This window comes from Eptesicus fuscus, chromosome 12 (genome assembly GCF_027574615.1).
Source record: "Eptesicus fuscus isolate TK198812 chromosome 12, DD_ASM_mEF_20220401, whole genome shotgun sequence".
NCBI lineage: Eukaryota > Metazoa > Chordata > Mammalia > Chiroptera > Vespertilionidae > Eptesicus > Eptesicus fuscus.
The window spans coordinates 14266864-14282514 of NC_072484.1; the positions used below are offsets into that span (position 1 = coordinate 14266864).

Consider the following 15651-nt stretch of genomic DNA (forward strand, 5'->3'; position numbering starts at 1 on the left):
AACAAAATATAATAATAAAAGGCAGTCCCTAAACTCCATGAGTTTAAAATCTAGTAAGGAAGATAAGAAAATCATGAACTAAAGAAGTTAAGTGACTATAAAGCATGCAATTAAGAAAACAAATATCACTGCAAGAAGCCCCAGAGTGAAAAGAACTGCTCCACCTAGTCTATGAGCAGAAGAAATAGAGACTTTGTAGAAAAGGTAAGATATGAGGGAGTCGTGAAGTAAAAAAATTCATTTGAAGGTACCAAATGAAGGCAATGATCTGAGTCTGGAGGGACATGGTGTATTTAGAAGGCAGAAGGGAAAAAGCTGGGCAGATAAAATTCGACCAGATCATAGTGCACTCTGCATGCCAGATGAAGATAAAACTGTATTCTGAAGAAACTAAGGAGTCACTGGTGATTTCTGAGTAGAGAAACAACAAAATTTGAGTGCCATGTTCTGGGAATATTAACCTGACAATGATGTAGACAAAATATAGTAACTTTCAATCAGATACAAAAGGTTAACTATTTTTATTACAAAAGCAATACCTGATTAGTATAAATGCCAACCACCCCCTCCTGCCCATCAATTGTATCCCTTCAGATGCTTGAAAAAGGACTTCTTTACTTTCAACACCAGCATTCTTTCTCCACGTAAGAAGGCAGCTGGGTGAACACTATGTCCCTATCCAACTCTTACTGGATAAGAAGTAAAAAGCTATTGTAACAAACGTTTTTCTCCCAAATTTTAAGTCATGCTATTGCCAATCTTATTATATTAATTAAAACTCACCTTCATTCTCTTTCTTTTTTCTTTCTGTCGTCTTCTAAAACTGTCCTAAAAGTATAAAATCCACATATTCTGTCAAATAATTACACAAAAATGTAAGAGTTAAACATTACCAGGAATGATTTGAGAGACAATTAAAGTTTTAAAGGAAGACCCCAGAAACCTAGATACATAATTAAACTAGGTAATAGACTATATGTTTAAAGTGCTGCTTATCAGAACTTTAGATAGGTAGAGAGCATTCTATATTTAGGTACAATTTAATTTTCCTCCTAATTTTTTTCAGATGGTTTTTTATATCATTCCAGGAAAGAATGAAAGACTCATGACAAAAACTATTGGCTCTACCCTGGAGTGAACAGGGTACCAATGTGTAGAAGCTACAAATAGAAAAACAAAGAATTCTTAAGCTGTATTTAAAGTCAGTTAATAAACAAGATGTCAGTTTAAAAATATTGAGAAGACAATAGTGAGCCTCTGTTACCTAAAAAGGGCTTGACAATTTCTAACTCTGTAACGTATATGACACAGTGGGTAAACAGAGAAGTGGGCTCTATGCAAACACCACCCCAAACCCCAGGCTCTAAAAAGTCAACTAAATGAAAGGAAGGACATTCAGATGTTCACACTGCTTATTTTGGGCCAATTTTAACTCATTGGAAAGGGTCCAATCTGCATCATCAAGTTTTCAAAATGTAGCCGTGGTTTCAACTGCATAGGGTTTGGGGTTGATGTTGCTTCCCCACTAACTGTTCGGACTATTCAAAGGCCTCCTTTACCGCACATGCCCAAAATTCTGTGATTATCAAGGCACTGAAATGACGGCTAAGGTGGCCATGGCTGCAGCTCTGGCCTAAAACAGGGGCCAGCTGGTACTGTACTGGCTGTCATCCTATAGCTTCACTGTCCTTTCCAGGTCAGTACTGCCAACTGCAATGTGTTAACAAAATTTGAAAATTGTGCTTTCAGCCAGGAGAGGGGTTGAATGTTAAATATATAGTGAATGACTAACTTAAAACCTCCTAAAATATGAAAACCACCAATTTATTTAATCAAGCTTTTGCCCCCACCTGCAATGAAACTTCTCCTATCTAAGTAACCAATGACTGATAGGCTATGAAATCCATTATTCAGTTTTCAGTCCTGGTCTGACCATGACTCTTTCCTTCTTAAATCATGCTCTTCACTTGGCTTCCAGGACATTACACTCACCTGGCTCTCTTCATTCACTCTTGCTGTTTGCGCTTGCTCCTCAACTCCCCAAACTCTTTGCTGGTGTTACTCTGAACCCAATACTTAGACCTCTCCACTTCTCTACTCTCATGGGAGTAATCATCTAGCTTCATGGCTTTAAATACCATCTAAATACTTAAGACTTCCCAACCAGGATCTCTTTCCATTCACCACCTCGATTCACTTTCCAGGCTTCCTCATCAGTTGCTCAGACCATTTTTCAATTGCTCAGATAAAATGCCTAGGATTCATTCTTGATAGCTTTCTTTTTCTCACACCTAGCATTTAACCCACTAGCCAATCCCATTGGTTCTATCTTCAAAATATGCAGAATCCAACTAGCTCTTGTCACCTCCACTACAACCATACGATCTCCCTTGGACCTGACTGACTGCTTCTATCTTTGCCTCCATACAATGAGTCTCAATATAACAGCTAGTGGCCCTTTGATAATCTTGTCACTTTTATACTCAAACCCCTCCAGAGTGAAAGCTAAAGTCCTTATAATGACCTATAGGGTCCTGCCAAATCTAGCCCGCCATCATCTTTCTGACCTCTTCTCGGCTCCTGCCACACTGGCTCCTTGCAGTTCTGTGAACATCTGGGTATGCTTCTGCCGAGCCTTTCCACTGGCTAGTCCCTCCATCTGAAATGCTCTTCCTGCAAATGTCTGCATGGTTTCTCCCTCCTATCCTTCAGGTCTTTATTCAAAGTCATCTTTGGGCATGGCCCTCTCTAATCACCTTTTCTAGAATTGCAAACTACCTATCTCCACCTTCCCAGCTATTTCCTCACCTGCTTTAATTTTCTTCATGGCACTTATCCCTAACACATTACACGATTTACTTAGGTTTTTGTGTTTATCATCCATCTCAGCCAGAAGAATGTCAACATTGCAGGGTTAGGAATTTTTGTGTGTTTTTGTTTTGTTTGTTCTATCAGTAACACTCCGAATACTACCAGGCACATGGTAACACTTAATAAATATTTGCTGAATAAACACACAATATTTGTTAAGATTAAAAGGCAAACCTCAAAGCTCATAAAACAAAAAGCATCACATTTACCTAATTGCTCAATTTAAATAATATCTATTGATGCATGCCTCTTCTACTATCTGTTCTGCTGGTCAGTTAAATACCTATTTCTAAGGGTAGTAGTCACACATATGCAGAATAGGTCCATCTGGGTGCTATCAACTCCTTTGGAAATCTGTCAAAAGTGGACACACTTTCGAGGAAAATACAATGGAATTTCTGAGAGTTCATAAATTCCGTGTCCTCCCCTCCCCCATGCCCAACCATGTTGATGGATGTCATATGATGTCAATGACACCCAAAAAGACCCAAAGTTTTAAAATGTCCTCTTTGCCAGGCTGTCTGAAAACCATTATTACCTAAATCTGAAGCACTCTGGTATCTATCAAATCCCATACAACCTGCCCTAATGCCAAATATCACCAATATTTAATAGTGTAAAGTCTGCTAAAGCCACATAAAAGGACTGTTCTAACATGAGGCTTTTACACCAAGCAGTACACACTACGTACAGTTTTTTCTTAAAACATAAATGGCAGCAGGTCAAGTGGAGCCACTATAATTGTTGAAGACTTAGTTAACAATGGCTGTCCTGGTAGACATTTGGTATCCCAGACAAAGTTAGTTCTGTTATTTGAATTTTACATATAAAAAATTCTTGCCATCAAAGATTACCAAATACCAAAAGCTTTGGATTGCTTACAGTCCACCCACTCTTTTACTTAAAATGGTACTCCAAATTCTAAAATAAGAGATCACCAGCTACAGTATAAAAGTTGAAGAAAACATGAAATCTTGTCAGATACAACGACATGTTTTAATGTTAGATCATGAAGCAATATTATGTTGGTATTTGCTCAAAATAGCCATATGACTTTTTATAAAATCAGTTTCCAAAAGGATTTCCTTCACTCGTATCTGCTACTATTATCTGCTCATTTTACCCACTGCTTGCCTCCCTTGCCACTCCCCCACAACCCACTCAGTCCCCAAGCTGCTGCCCCTCTCCCGCACTCACTCCCCAAGGCCTCTGAACCCCTGGCTGCTGACTAGGGGCCTGTTCATATCACTCTGACACCTCCACTTCTCCTCTCTTCAGGTATTTCCTCCTATCTCTCTAGAACTGGCTCCTCTTTCTCCTTATACGCCCACGCTTCTCGAGGTTTCTGTTGGAGGCACTTTCACTCCATATAAGCTCCCAGGGATTTCAAGTTCACATTCATGACTTGAAGTACCTCCTAGTCGCTAATGGTTCTCAAATCTCCTTTAAAAAAACTTCTACTCTGAGCTTTACACATACCTATCAAATTGCTTCCTGGGCTTTTCTCCTTTCAGGTGTCCTGAGTGCTTGAGGTATCTCTCAAACTCAATACCTCCAAAATGAAATTTGATTTCTACCTTGTCACCACCCTAACCTGCTCTACCCTCAGTACTTACTATGTCAGTAAAGAGCACCAGCAAACTCTTAACTATCCAGGTCAAAAACCCGAACTTCTCACCTAAGCCCGCCACACTATCAGATGTAATCAATTTCTAAGAGCTTTGTTATTTTATTTCCCTCTTTTAAAAAAATCTTTAGTGTTGAAAGTATTACATATTGTGCCCTTATTTCCCCCACTGACCTCTTCTAGCCTGCCTCCACACACCCCCACCTTGGCCCCAGGCCTTCATCACCCTATGGTCTGTGTCAATGGGTTATGCATATATGCATACAAGTTCTTTGGTTGATCTCCTCCCACCCACCAACCCACCCACCTCCCCCACCTTATTTCCCTCTTTTAAGTTTAAATTTCTTACTCAAAGCTTCAACTCCCTGCCTTGGCTAATGCAATCCAAATCACACCCTCTATATTCTACTACCAGAGTACAAAGTTCCTAGCTCTTAACCTGTCTTCCAGAGCATAAATACTTCCTATAAACATGGCAGCTCAATCCCAGCATTCTTGTAGCCTTGGAAACCTCATTTCATATCCTATTGATTGGACAGGTGTTTAGATTTATATCTTAAGAATATGAAGAGAAAAAAATTACAATGCAACTCACAGTGTACAATATATATAATTCCACAAAGCAAGCATCAAAACCTTTATAAAATAATGAAAGCACTACCACTCATGATTACACTGATGTTCGATACACTATAATGATGTAACAATGCACTCAAAGAGGTTAAAAGTACAATCACAGGATCATCACAGCCTATTAGAGACAGGAGCAATTTAGCTACTGCAATAGAAACACTTTACCTCATCATCCTTTCTCTTTTTAAAAATGCTATCCTCAACTTCACCAACTGCTAACATGATCATCTGTACTCTTTGCAGATTGACATAACCACTTTCTGTTAGGTAACCCTGTAAGTAATAAAATACATGTAAAATAACCTTCTTATAAAAGCAAATATTTCTGTTTTGAAATTATTCAAGAGTTAACTTACCCCAGTTTTGTGTACCACATTTTTGTATATGTTGACCAAACGGTCAATTGCACCTTCCCTGCCACCAGGAAACAAATATTATGCATTAGGACCAGTATTCACTGTAAAGGCAAGGAGGCTAAAGCAAGTCTTAAAACCCACAAAAACACACATACCTAATTTCTAACGATGGCAGATGAGGAAGAAAGTCATTTCCCACAAAGAAGCACATGAAGACCCAGTCATCAATGCTCCTCTCAACATCAAATGTGAATGGAAGGCTGGCCATGGTGAGCTCTCTTTCCAAATACTACAACCAAAAAGGAACATTGACATTAAAGCTATTAAAGGCACACTTGTCTTAGAGTGCCAATTCCAATGATTATGACTACATACCTCACGAAGAACATTAAGACGAAGGAAGATAAACTCTCCCTCTGCGCAAGGAAGACTATCTGCAAGTTCATCGTGCTACAAGAAAGGGATCAAGGATTAAACATGTCCACTCTAAACTCTGTAAATTTTCAATCAAATAAATATGGCTTTTTTAAAGCAGATCCATTTTAATACTCTATTTTTTAAATAAAAAAAGTATTCACCGTAACATCCTAAATAATGAAAGCATAATATGCAACTCAACCAAATGGTGAAACGACCCGTTGCTATGATGCGCACTGACCACTAGGGGGCAATGCTCAATGTAGGAGCTGCCCCCTGGTGGTCAGTGCGCTCCCACAAGGGGAGCACCGCTCAGCCAGAAGCCGGGCTAGCTAAGCCAGCAGTCAGACATCCCCCAAGGGGTCCCAGACTATAAGAGGGCGCAGGCCGGGCTGAGGGACCCCGTGCCCCACCCCCGCACCGGGCCTCTAGTTTTAAAAATAAAAATTACCCATGATCCCAGTCACATTTACACCAAGGAGTAGCAAATGATTTTTCTGAAGGGGGACAGTAAATATTTTAGCTTGTAGGGGTCACATATGGTCTCTGTCCCATATTATTTTATGTTATATTTTTTGTTTTTTACAACCCATTAAATATGTAAAAAATCATTCTTAGCTCATAGGCCAAATCTGCAATCCAGTTAGGGCTGTAGTTTGCCAACTCCTAACCCACACACAACCAATATTAATATTTTGATGTAAAGTCCTCTAGATCTTTCTCTGTGAACATACAGTATATTTCTTACCTGCCTTTCTTCACTCAGCATGTCTTTTTAAAAGGTTCCATATATTAAAACAAAAACCCCTTTAGAGGGGACTGGATATAATCAAGCAACCCAAAATATGTAGAAACTTAAGAGTAACTTTAATATTTAAAACAAAATGTTTAATAAATTTGACTTGTAGTTCCTTTTAAGAAGAATAACCATTGAAAAAATAACTCGTACAAATAAACCATGTGCAATATGCATTACCTATAAGATCTAAGTCTCATATAGATATGTTAGAAAAGTGGAAATAATATAAGAGTGTAATATAAGAGTGTGTACATGCTCTTAAATGCTTATTTACTTAAAAACTTAAAATATGATCATATAACTAGGTGGAAAAAAAGCATGACAAAACCCAGCATCCATTTATGATAAAAATTCTCAGCACTTATGACAAACCTAAAGCTAACATCATACTCAACAGGAAAAAAACTAAAACCATTTCCCATACGATCAAGTTGTCCACTTCCACCACTTTTATTCTACACTAGAGGCCATATGCGAGAGCTTCTCCTGTGGACACTCTCCCTATGCGCCCCACCCCACCTCCGGGATCAGGACCAGCATGGGGATTGATCGGGCGCGAGCCTGTGGTCGCTTCTTCATCATGAGCACCAGTATCGCCCTAGGACAGGCAAACGAAGACTGCAGCAGAGCGGCAGCGAGCCTACCAAGCAGTCGTGGCCCAGGCGCAGTGGGGGCCAGGATGAGCAGGAGTAGTGTGGCGCCCGGCCCCGGGCTTGGGAGATGTAGTACTGCCAGTTTCAACCAATCCCCATAGGCCAGGCTGAGGGACGCCACTGGTGCACAAATCCATGCACCAGGCCTCTAGTATACCAATAATGAACTATCAGAAACAGAAATTGAGAAAAAAAATCCCATCTACAATTGCATCAAAAGAAAATTAAATACCAAAGAATATATTTAACCAAGGAGGTAAAAGACCTGTACTCAGAAAAGTACAAGACACTAAAGAAAGGGATTGAAGAAAATAAAAATAAATGGAAACATATGCTATACACATGAATAGGTAGAATTAACATTGTTAAAATGTCCATACTACAAAAAGCAATCTATAGATTCAACACAATCCGAATAGAAACACCAACAGCATTTTTCACAGAACTAGAATAATCCTAAAATTTAATATGGAACCACAAAAAAACAAATAGCCACAACAATCTTGGGAAAGAAGAACGAAGTTGGAGGTATCATGCTACCTGATATCAAATTATACTAGAAGGCTACAGTAATCAAAACAACACTGTACTGGCATAAAAAGGCACATAGATGAATGGAACAGAATAGAGTCCAGAAAAAGCTAAAGGAATCACCACCAAACCAGTATTACATGAGATGTTAAAGGATCTTCTTTATGAAGAAAAAAAAATATGAACAATAAAATGGCAATAAGTACATATTGATCAATTGAACCTAAAAAACAAAATAAGCAGAACAGAAAGAGACTCAGATTCAGACAATGTTTTGACTTTGCCAGACTGGGGGAGGAGTGGGGGGGAGTGGGAGGATGGGTGAAAAAGGTGGAGGGATTAAGAAGTACAAATTGGAGAGAGATCCAAGATGGCGGCGTAGATAAACATCTGGGCTGCTACCGTCCAAAACAATTTCCAAAACTACAACTAAAAGACAGAACGTCTATCACCCAGAACCACGGGAAAGCTGGCTGAGCGGAACCTCTACAACTAGACCGAAAGAGACGGGAGCAATCAGGGCACAAACACTGAAAAACTGAGGTATAGGGGAGCACACGTGCGATACGAGCTGGCAACAGTGCCCAGCTGGAGGCGGGCGTTGCTTTCTTCAATCCGAAGAGAGACAAGCCCCCAATCTCTCTGAAATCCAGTTTCTGGGGAGAGACTGGGCTGTCTGCCAGTGGGTCAGAGAGTGAGGGTGGCTTACTAGCAGAGCTGCGTGGAGGTAGAATTGTTGGCTGCGCCAGGGCGCGAGACACGGGGATGCGGTTGGAGGCGGCTCACTGCCAGCCATCGCTGTTTGCCACACCCTAGCCTAGTGACGCCCTGAGACTCTGCCCCGCACAATCTACAAACACACCCAAGCTCCTAGCAGCAGCTTTTGCATATGAATGGCCTTCTCTGTTGCAGTTTAAACTAGTAAACTTGCAACCCGGTACAGACAGCTCCAAAGCCTCCAAGCTCCAAGCAGGGAGGAGAGGACAGCAGTTCTTGCTGTAGCTCCTGCAGGGTGGCCTCAGACAGCAGCTGAACTGCACCCCATTGGAGATCCACAAGCCAGTATACGTAGGGGTCAGTGTGAGACACCAGATTTCAACTCCTCACATCCATAAGTGACACATTCGGGAGGCGGACTCAGTGAGCACCAAAGCCCCACTGAAACAAGCCCAGTACCATAAGCGTGTCTCCAGCGCAGCAGTGCTTCCATTATAGACACAGCGGGTCCTCACAGCCAATTGGCCTGGAGGTCAATTCCTCCCAGTGTACCAACAGCAATCGAGGCTTAACTACAACAAGACTTTGCACTCAGCCCACAAAGAGGTGTACCAAGAGTGACCACCTAGGGTGATTGGGGAAGCTGAGCTACCGGCCCCTATAGGTCACTGACCACACAAAGCCACTCCATCAACACAGGAGGCAGCCAAAATGCGGAGACACCGAAGCATGTCACGAATAGGAGAGATGGAGGAAAGTAAACTACTGGACAACACAGTGTTCAGAACCACATTTATAAGGTTACTCAAGAATCTTCTAAAAACGGCTGAGAAACTTGAAGAGACCTTCAAGGACCTTAATGAGAATACCAAAAAAATGGAAAAGGACCAGTCAGAAATTAAGCATACACTGTCTGAAATAAAGAATATACAGAAACTCAACTGTAGATCACCGTACCCCAAGAGTCAAACGAAAGATCTGGAATATGAAGTAGCAAAAAACACCCAACCAGAGAGGCAGAAAGAAAGAAGAATCCAAAAGTGTGAGGATAGCGTAAGGAGCCTCTGGGACAGCTTTAAGCGTACCAACATCCGAATTTTTGGGGTGCCAGAAGAAGAGAGAGAGCAAGATACTGAAAACCTATTTGAAAAAATAATGACAGAAAACTTCCACCACCTGGTGAAAGAAATAGACTTACAAGTCCAGGAAGCGCACAGAACCCCAAACAAGAGGAATCCAAAGAGGACCACACCAAGACACATCATAATTAAAATGCCAAGGACAAAAGACAAAGAGAGAATCTTGAAAGCAGCAAGAGAAAAACAGTTAGTTACCTACAAGAGAGTACCCATACGACTGTCAGCTGATTTCTCAACAGAAACTATGCAGGCCAGACGGGAGTAGCAAGAAATATTCAAAGTGATGAACAGCAAGAACCTACAACCAAGATTACTCTAACCAGCAAAGCTATCATTCAGAATTGAAGGTCAGACGAAGAGCTTCACAGACAAGAAAAAGCTAAAGGAGTTCATCACCACCAAACCAGGATTACATGAAATGCTGAAGGGTATTCTTTAAGAGGAAGAAAAAAAAGGTAAAGGTAAAAAATTATGAACAAAAAGACATCAAATACATACCTACCAACAAGTGAATCTAAAAATCAAGTGAATAAAAAATCTGAAGAACAGAATGGACTGGTGAATATAATAGAATCAGGGACATAGAAAGGGAGGGGACGGACAATTCTCAGGGGGAAGGAGGTCTGAGGTGTGCAGGAAGAGATTGGACAAAAATCTTACACCTATGGATGAAGACAGTGGCGGGGGTTAAGGGCATGGGGTGGGGTGGGAAATCAGGTGGAGGGGAGCTATGGGGCTGGGGGAGAGGAACACCTGTAATAATCTGAACAATAAAGATTTATTTTTAAAAAAAGGAAGTACAGAATAGTCACGAGGCTGTAAAATACAGCATAGGGAATATAGTCAATAATGTTCTAATAATTATGTATGGTCTCAGATGGGTATGAGATTTATCAGGATTATCACTTAGTAAGTTATACAATGTCTAAATCACTGGGTGTACCCCTGAAACTAATATAATATTGTATGTCACCTGTAATTGGAAAATGAAAAAGTATTTTAAAAAATAAAATAAAAAAATGGGCAAAGGTCATGAATAGACACCTCTCAAAAGAGGACATAGAGATAACCAATAGACATATGAAATGATGTTAAATGTCACCAGAGTAATATGAATTAAAACCACAAGGAGGTATCACCTAACACCTATCAGGATAGCTATCATCAATAAATCCACTAAGAACAAAGAACAAATATTGGCCAGGATGTGGAGAAAGGGGAACTCTCCTGCAAAGTTTGCGGGATTGCAAATTGGTGCACCCACCATGGAAAGTACTTACAGTAAGGTGGCTCCTCAAAAAAATTAAAATAGCATTACTGCCTGGCCAATGTGGCTCAGTGAATGAGCACTGACCCATGAACCCAGAGGTCCTTAGTTCGATTCTCAGTCAGGGCACATGCCTAGGTTGCATGCTTAATCCCCAGTGCGGGGTATGCAGGAGGCAGCTGATTGATGTTTCTCATCGATGTTTCTATTTCGCTATCCTTCTCCCTTCCTCTCTAAAAATCAATAAAAACATATATATATACATATATATATATATATATAACATATATATATATATATACACACACACATATATATACACACACACACATATTTTAATATATTTTTATTGATTTTTTTACAGAGAGGAAGGGAGAGGGATACAGAGTTAGAAACATCGATGAGAGAGAAACATCGATCAGCTGCCTCCTGCACGCCCCCTACTGGGGATTGAGCCTGCAACCAAGGTACATGACCTCGACCAGAATTCAACCTGGGACCTTTCAGTCCACGGCCTGACGTTCTATCCACTGAGCCAAACCAATCAGGGCTATATGGTTTTTTTTTAAAGTAGGACTACCTTATGACCCAGCAATTCCATTTCTGGGTATTTAGCTGAAGAAATCCAAAACACTAATTCAAAAAAATATATGCACCCCTGTGTTCACTGCAGTATTATTTATAACTAGAGGCCCGTTGAATGAATTCATGCACCACTAGGGTCCCTCGGCCTGGCCTCCGGGATCGGGCTGAAACTGGCTCTCCAACATCCCCCAAGGGGTCCCGGATTGCAACAGGGCGCAGGCCAGGCCAAGGGACCCCACCGGTGCATGATCACGGCCAGGGAGGGACCGCGGTAGGGCTCCAGGGTGTGTCCGGAGCATCTCGCTCAGTCCCGATTGGCCAGACCCCAGCAGCAAGCTAACCTACCAGTCAGAATGTCTGTCCCCTGGTGGTCAGTGCATGTCATAGCGAGCAGTTGAGTGGCCTTAGCATATCATTAGCATATTACGCTTTGATTGGTTGAACAGCTGACAGCCGACTGGACACTTAGCATATTAGGCTTTTACTATATAGGACAGTCAAAATGTGGAAGCAACCCAAGTACCCATTAATAGATAATTGGATAAAGTGTTACAAATATGCAATACTTGGCCATAAAAAAAGAATGAAATCTTAGCATGTTCAACAACATGGATGGACATAAGAGAGTATTATGCTAGTGAAATAAATTAGAAAGAGAAAGACAAATACCATATGATTTCACTTATATGTAGAATCTAAAGAACAAAATAAACAAACATAAATACAGAGAACAAACTGAAGGTTGCTAGATGAAAGGGGGTTAGGGTGGCTGAGTGAAAAGATGAAGAGATTAAGAAATACAAACTGAAAAAAAAAAAAAAAGAAATACAAACTGGTAGTTAGAAAATAGGGGATGAAAAGTACAGAATAGGGTTTACAGTCAATTATACTGTAATAACTATGTATGGTGCCAAGTGGGTAGTAGAATTATCTGGAAGACCAATTCATAAGTTATATAATTGCCTAACCACTATGCTGTACACCTGAAACTAAGATAAATATTGACTGTCAACTGTAATTAAAAAGTATAAAAAAAGAGATGTAAAAATATTTTTTAAATTCATTTTTATTGCTGAAAGTATTATAGATGCCCCTTTTCTCTCCCCCTTTGACCCACACTGCCCTCCACCCCTCTGCCCAGGCCTTCCCCACACTACTGTCTGCACCCATATGCTTATATGCATATAATTCTTTGGTTAATCTCTCCACCCCCAAACCCACACACCTGTCTTCCCTGAGATTCATCGGTCTATTCCATGCTTCTCTGTCTCTGATCTATTTAAATAAACATCTTTAAAAGATACATCTCTGTGAGGGTTAACAGAGTACTAGGTAAAAAACTCATCAATCTTCCCTGTTCTGTTAATTAAACTTTGGGACATTGAAACACAGGCCATGGGAGATGACCGGATAGAAAACATTGTTTTATTCACTTACTCCCAGCCTACAAAAACAAAACAAAACAAAAAAATCAATCATAATCTTCTCTATCCATCTTAAAAATGAGACAACCTAAATATATTTATTCTCATTGAATTGTACACTTAAAATGGTTAACTGTGCCGCGCCAGCACAGCCAAGGGTTCAGCGAGCCTGAGGGAGGGCGGCGAAGGATGAAGAAAAGACACACAAAGAGACTAAGCTGGGTCTAGGTGGATCTTCTATGCCTGGCTGAGACCACAGAACAGATCCAGACTGCAAGCTGATGCTTTATTTTATAGTCAGAGGAAACAAGGTAGTGGTCACCATAGTTACAATGTTCTTGTGAGTTTCACTTGTTTTGGCAGCACTTGCTGCACCTCCCACAGCCCATTAGCTAGCTACCCAGGAAGGATCTAGAGAGCATCATAAGGTCAAGCTTAATTATGAGAGGGCTGTGCCCTCTAAGCTGGGGCTTGTTTGTGGCTTTGCCAGCAGGTCAGTCCGAGGCTTAAACCTATAACCGCTCCCTACAGTTCACATTTTATATTTTGTTACAATAAAAAATATGTATGTTTTATTAAATAAAATTTAAAAATGAGGCAACTACCACTTCAAATTCTTACCTTTCCCTTCTTTTCTCTTGGCAAACCTTCACAGTCCTTGACCTCATGTCCAAACTGATTACAAAGACCACAGGGTTTGGGTTTGTTTGGTTTGAATTCTTCTCTAATAATGGTAAAGTTGGGTTCGTGTGTAGCAAGGCCGAGCATGATGAGATCAGCTATCAACAACAACAAAAAACTGAACAGTGAGCACTTTGAGAAGATCCTTACCATAATGAAAGGCACAGGACATCATCAAAAAAGTAAGACACCAGTACAAAGCAAAGTCCAAAGGGGCAGACAAACAAATGGCAAAGCCAAAAAGCCTAACACTTCCTAGCAGTCCTCAGCCAACAAGATGTCCTCCAGATATACATGGGCCTAGAATTCAGACTACCACTCACGGTCAACACTTGGAAATTTTCCATTTTAAAGTTATGTGCAGCAATATTAAAGGTTTTAATGTAAAATATAAGCATAGGTAAATTAATTACAGATTAAACAACTCAAAACTAATTCCCTCTCAAACATCAAATAAGCAAGGCATTTTAGAATTTCTAGGCACCCATGAGTAATCAACTATTATACACCAACCCATCAAATTGTTATGGTTTAATCCAAGAGAATCAAATCCCATAAAAAGAAACTTACCATCTGCTCCACATAGGCAATGATGAGTGTTTGGGTCATGGTTAGGCTGGGCTAAAGAGGGGAAAACATATATTTATATAAATATATTTTATACCAAAGAAATGTCATATTTTACTAAATGCTTTTCATATAATGGCTTATCTTTCTTTCTAATAGAACATATAATCAAATATTTACAAATCAGTTTTACCTCTTTGTCTTCTAATGTAATCCATGATTTTATGTTCTCCTTCGCCAGGAGCACTAGCATCTGATAAAATAACCTATAAAAAAAGTTAACACTTTCAGTTCATTCCTAATTTTTTAGAACAAAATTGAACTGAATTGAGTATCTTAAAAATAAATGGAAATAACTCATAAGATAGCGTATTAGTTGGAAATTTTTCTTAATAAAATGTGTGTGTGTGTGTGTGTGTGTGTGTGTGTGTGTGTAAACATCCAAACTATTTCACTGATTAACTTATTACAAGAAATAGCAAAAATGAAAATTTTGGGTCAAACTCAGTCATTAGAGAATCTGATTGGTTCTTAAGTTTTTACTACTCTCACCACTATCCAAAGACATAGCTCTGAACCATATAAGTCCAGGGAGTAATCAATAAAAGATCCTATTAAATACAATTTGTTACATCTAATTAATAGGGGGGGGACTTGTAAATCTAAAATTACATAAAAACTCATTTATATTTTATTTAAATACGTAAGAGAACACAGACATTATTATTATTATCATCATTATTTCCCTTTTTGTGGTTAATCCTCACCTGAGGATATTTTTCCATTGATCTTTTAAAGAGAGTGGAAGAGAGAAGGAAAGAGAAAGAAACATCGATGTGAGAGAAACACATCGATTGGTTGCTTCTTGCACCCACCTGGACCAGGGCCCAGGCTGGGGAGGAGCCTGCAACCAAGGTACATGCCCTTGACCAGAATCGAACCCGGGACCCTTTGGTCTGCAGGCCAACACTCTATCCACTGAGCCAAGCTAGCTAGGGTGAACACAGACATTATTTAAAGGCAGAGCCCACAACTTTAATCCTTGATGTAACTGTATTCTTTATTTTTAATTGATTGATTTTTAAAGAGAGGAAGGGAGAGAGGGAGAGAGAGAGAGAGAGAGAAACATTAATGTGGAGAAACATGGATTGGCTGCTTCCCGCATGCACCTAGATGGGGGATCAAACCTGCAACCTGGGCATGTGCCCTGAGCAGGAATCAAACTGGCAAACTTGCCCTAGCTGGTTTTGCTCAGTGGATAGAGTGTTGGCCTGCAGACTGAAGGGTCCCGGGTTCGATCCCCCCCAGTAGGGGGTGTGTGGGAGGCAGCCAATCAATGATTCTCTCTCATTGATGTTTCTATCTATCCCTCTCCCTTCTTCTC

At 40.2% G+C, this 15651-nt stretch overlaps 1 protein-coding gene and 1 pseudogene across 3 annotated transcripts in view; one reads left to right on the plus strand and one right to left on the minus strand.

Annotated features, from left to right (window-relative positions):
• Positions 1-15651, minus strand: part of XRN2 (5'-3' exoribonuclease 2) — a 92057-nt gene that overhangs the window by 55124 nt on the left and 21282 nt on the right. For 2 of the 3 annotated variants that reach the window (XM_008141133.3, XM_054723713.1), the window contains 8 exons: positions 14461-14533; positions 14271-14321; positions 13641-13798; positions 5863-5937; positions 5643-5776; positions 5488-5545; positions 5297-5404; positions 784-828 (listed from right to left, as the gene is read on the minus strand). In XM_008141133.3, the coding sequence (XP_008139355.1) occupies positions 784-828; positions 5297-5404; positions 5488-5545; positions 5643-5776; positions 5863-5937; positions 13641-13798; positions 14271-14321; positions 14461-14533 (702 nt within the window). The remainder of the gene's footprint in view (positions 1-783; positions 829-5296; positions 5405-5487; positions 5546-5642; positions 5777-5862; positions 5938-13640; positions 13799-14270; positions 14322-14460; positions 14534-15651) is intronic. The other variant, XM_028144955.2, reaches the window with a different exon arrangement.
• On the plus strand, positions 12921-13047 carry LOC114231456 (small nucleolar RNA SNORA36 family; annotated as a pseudogene).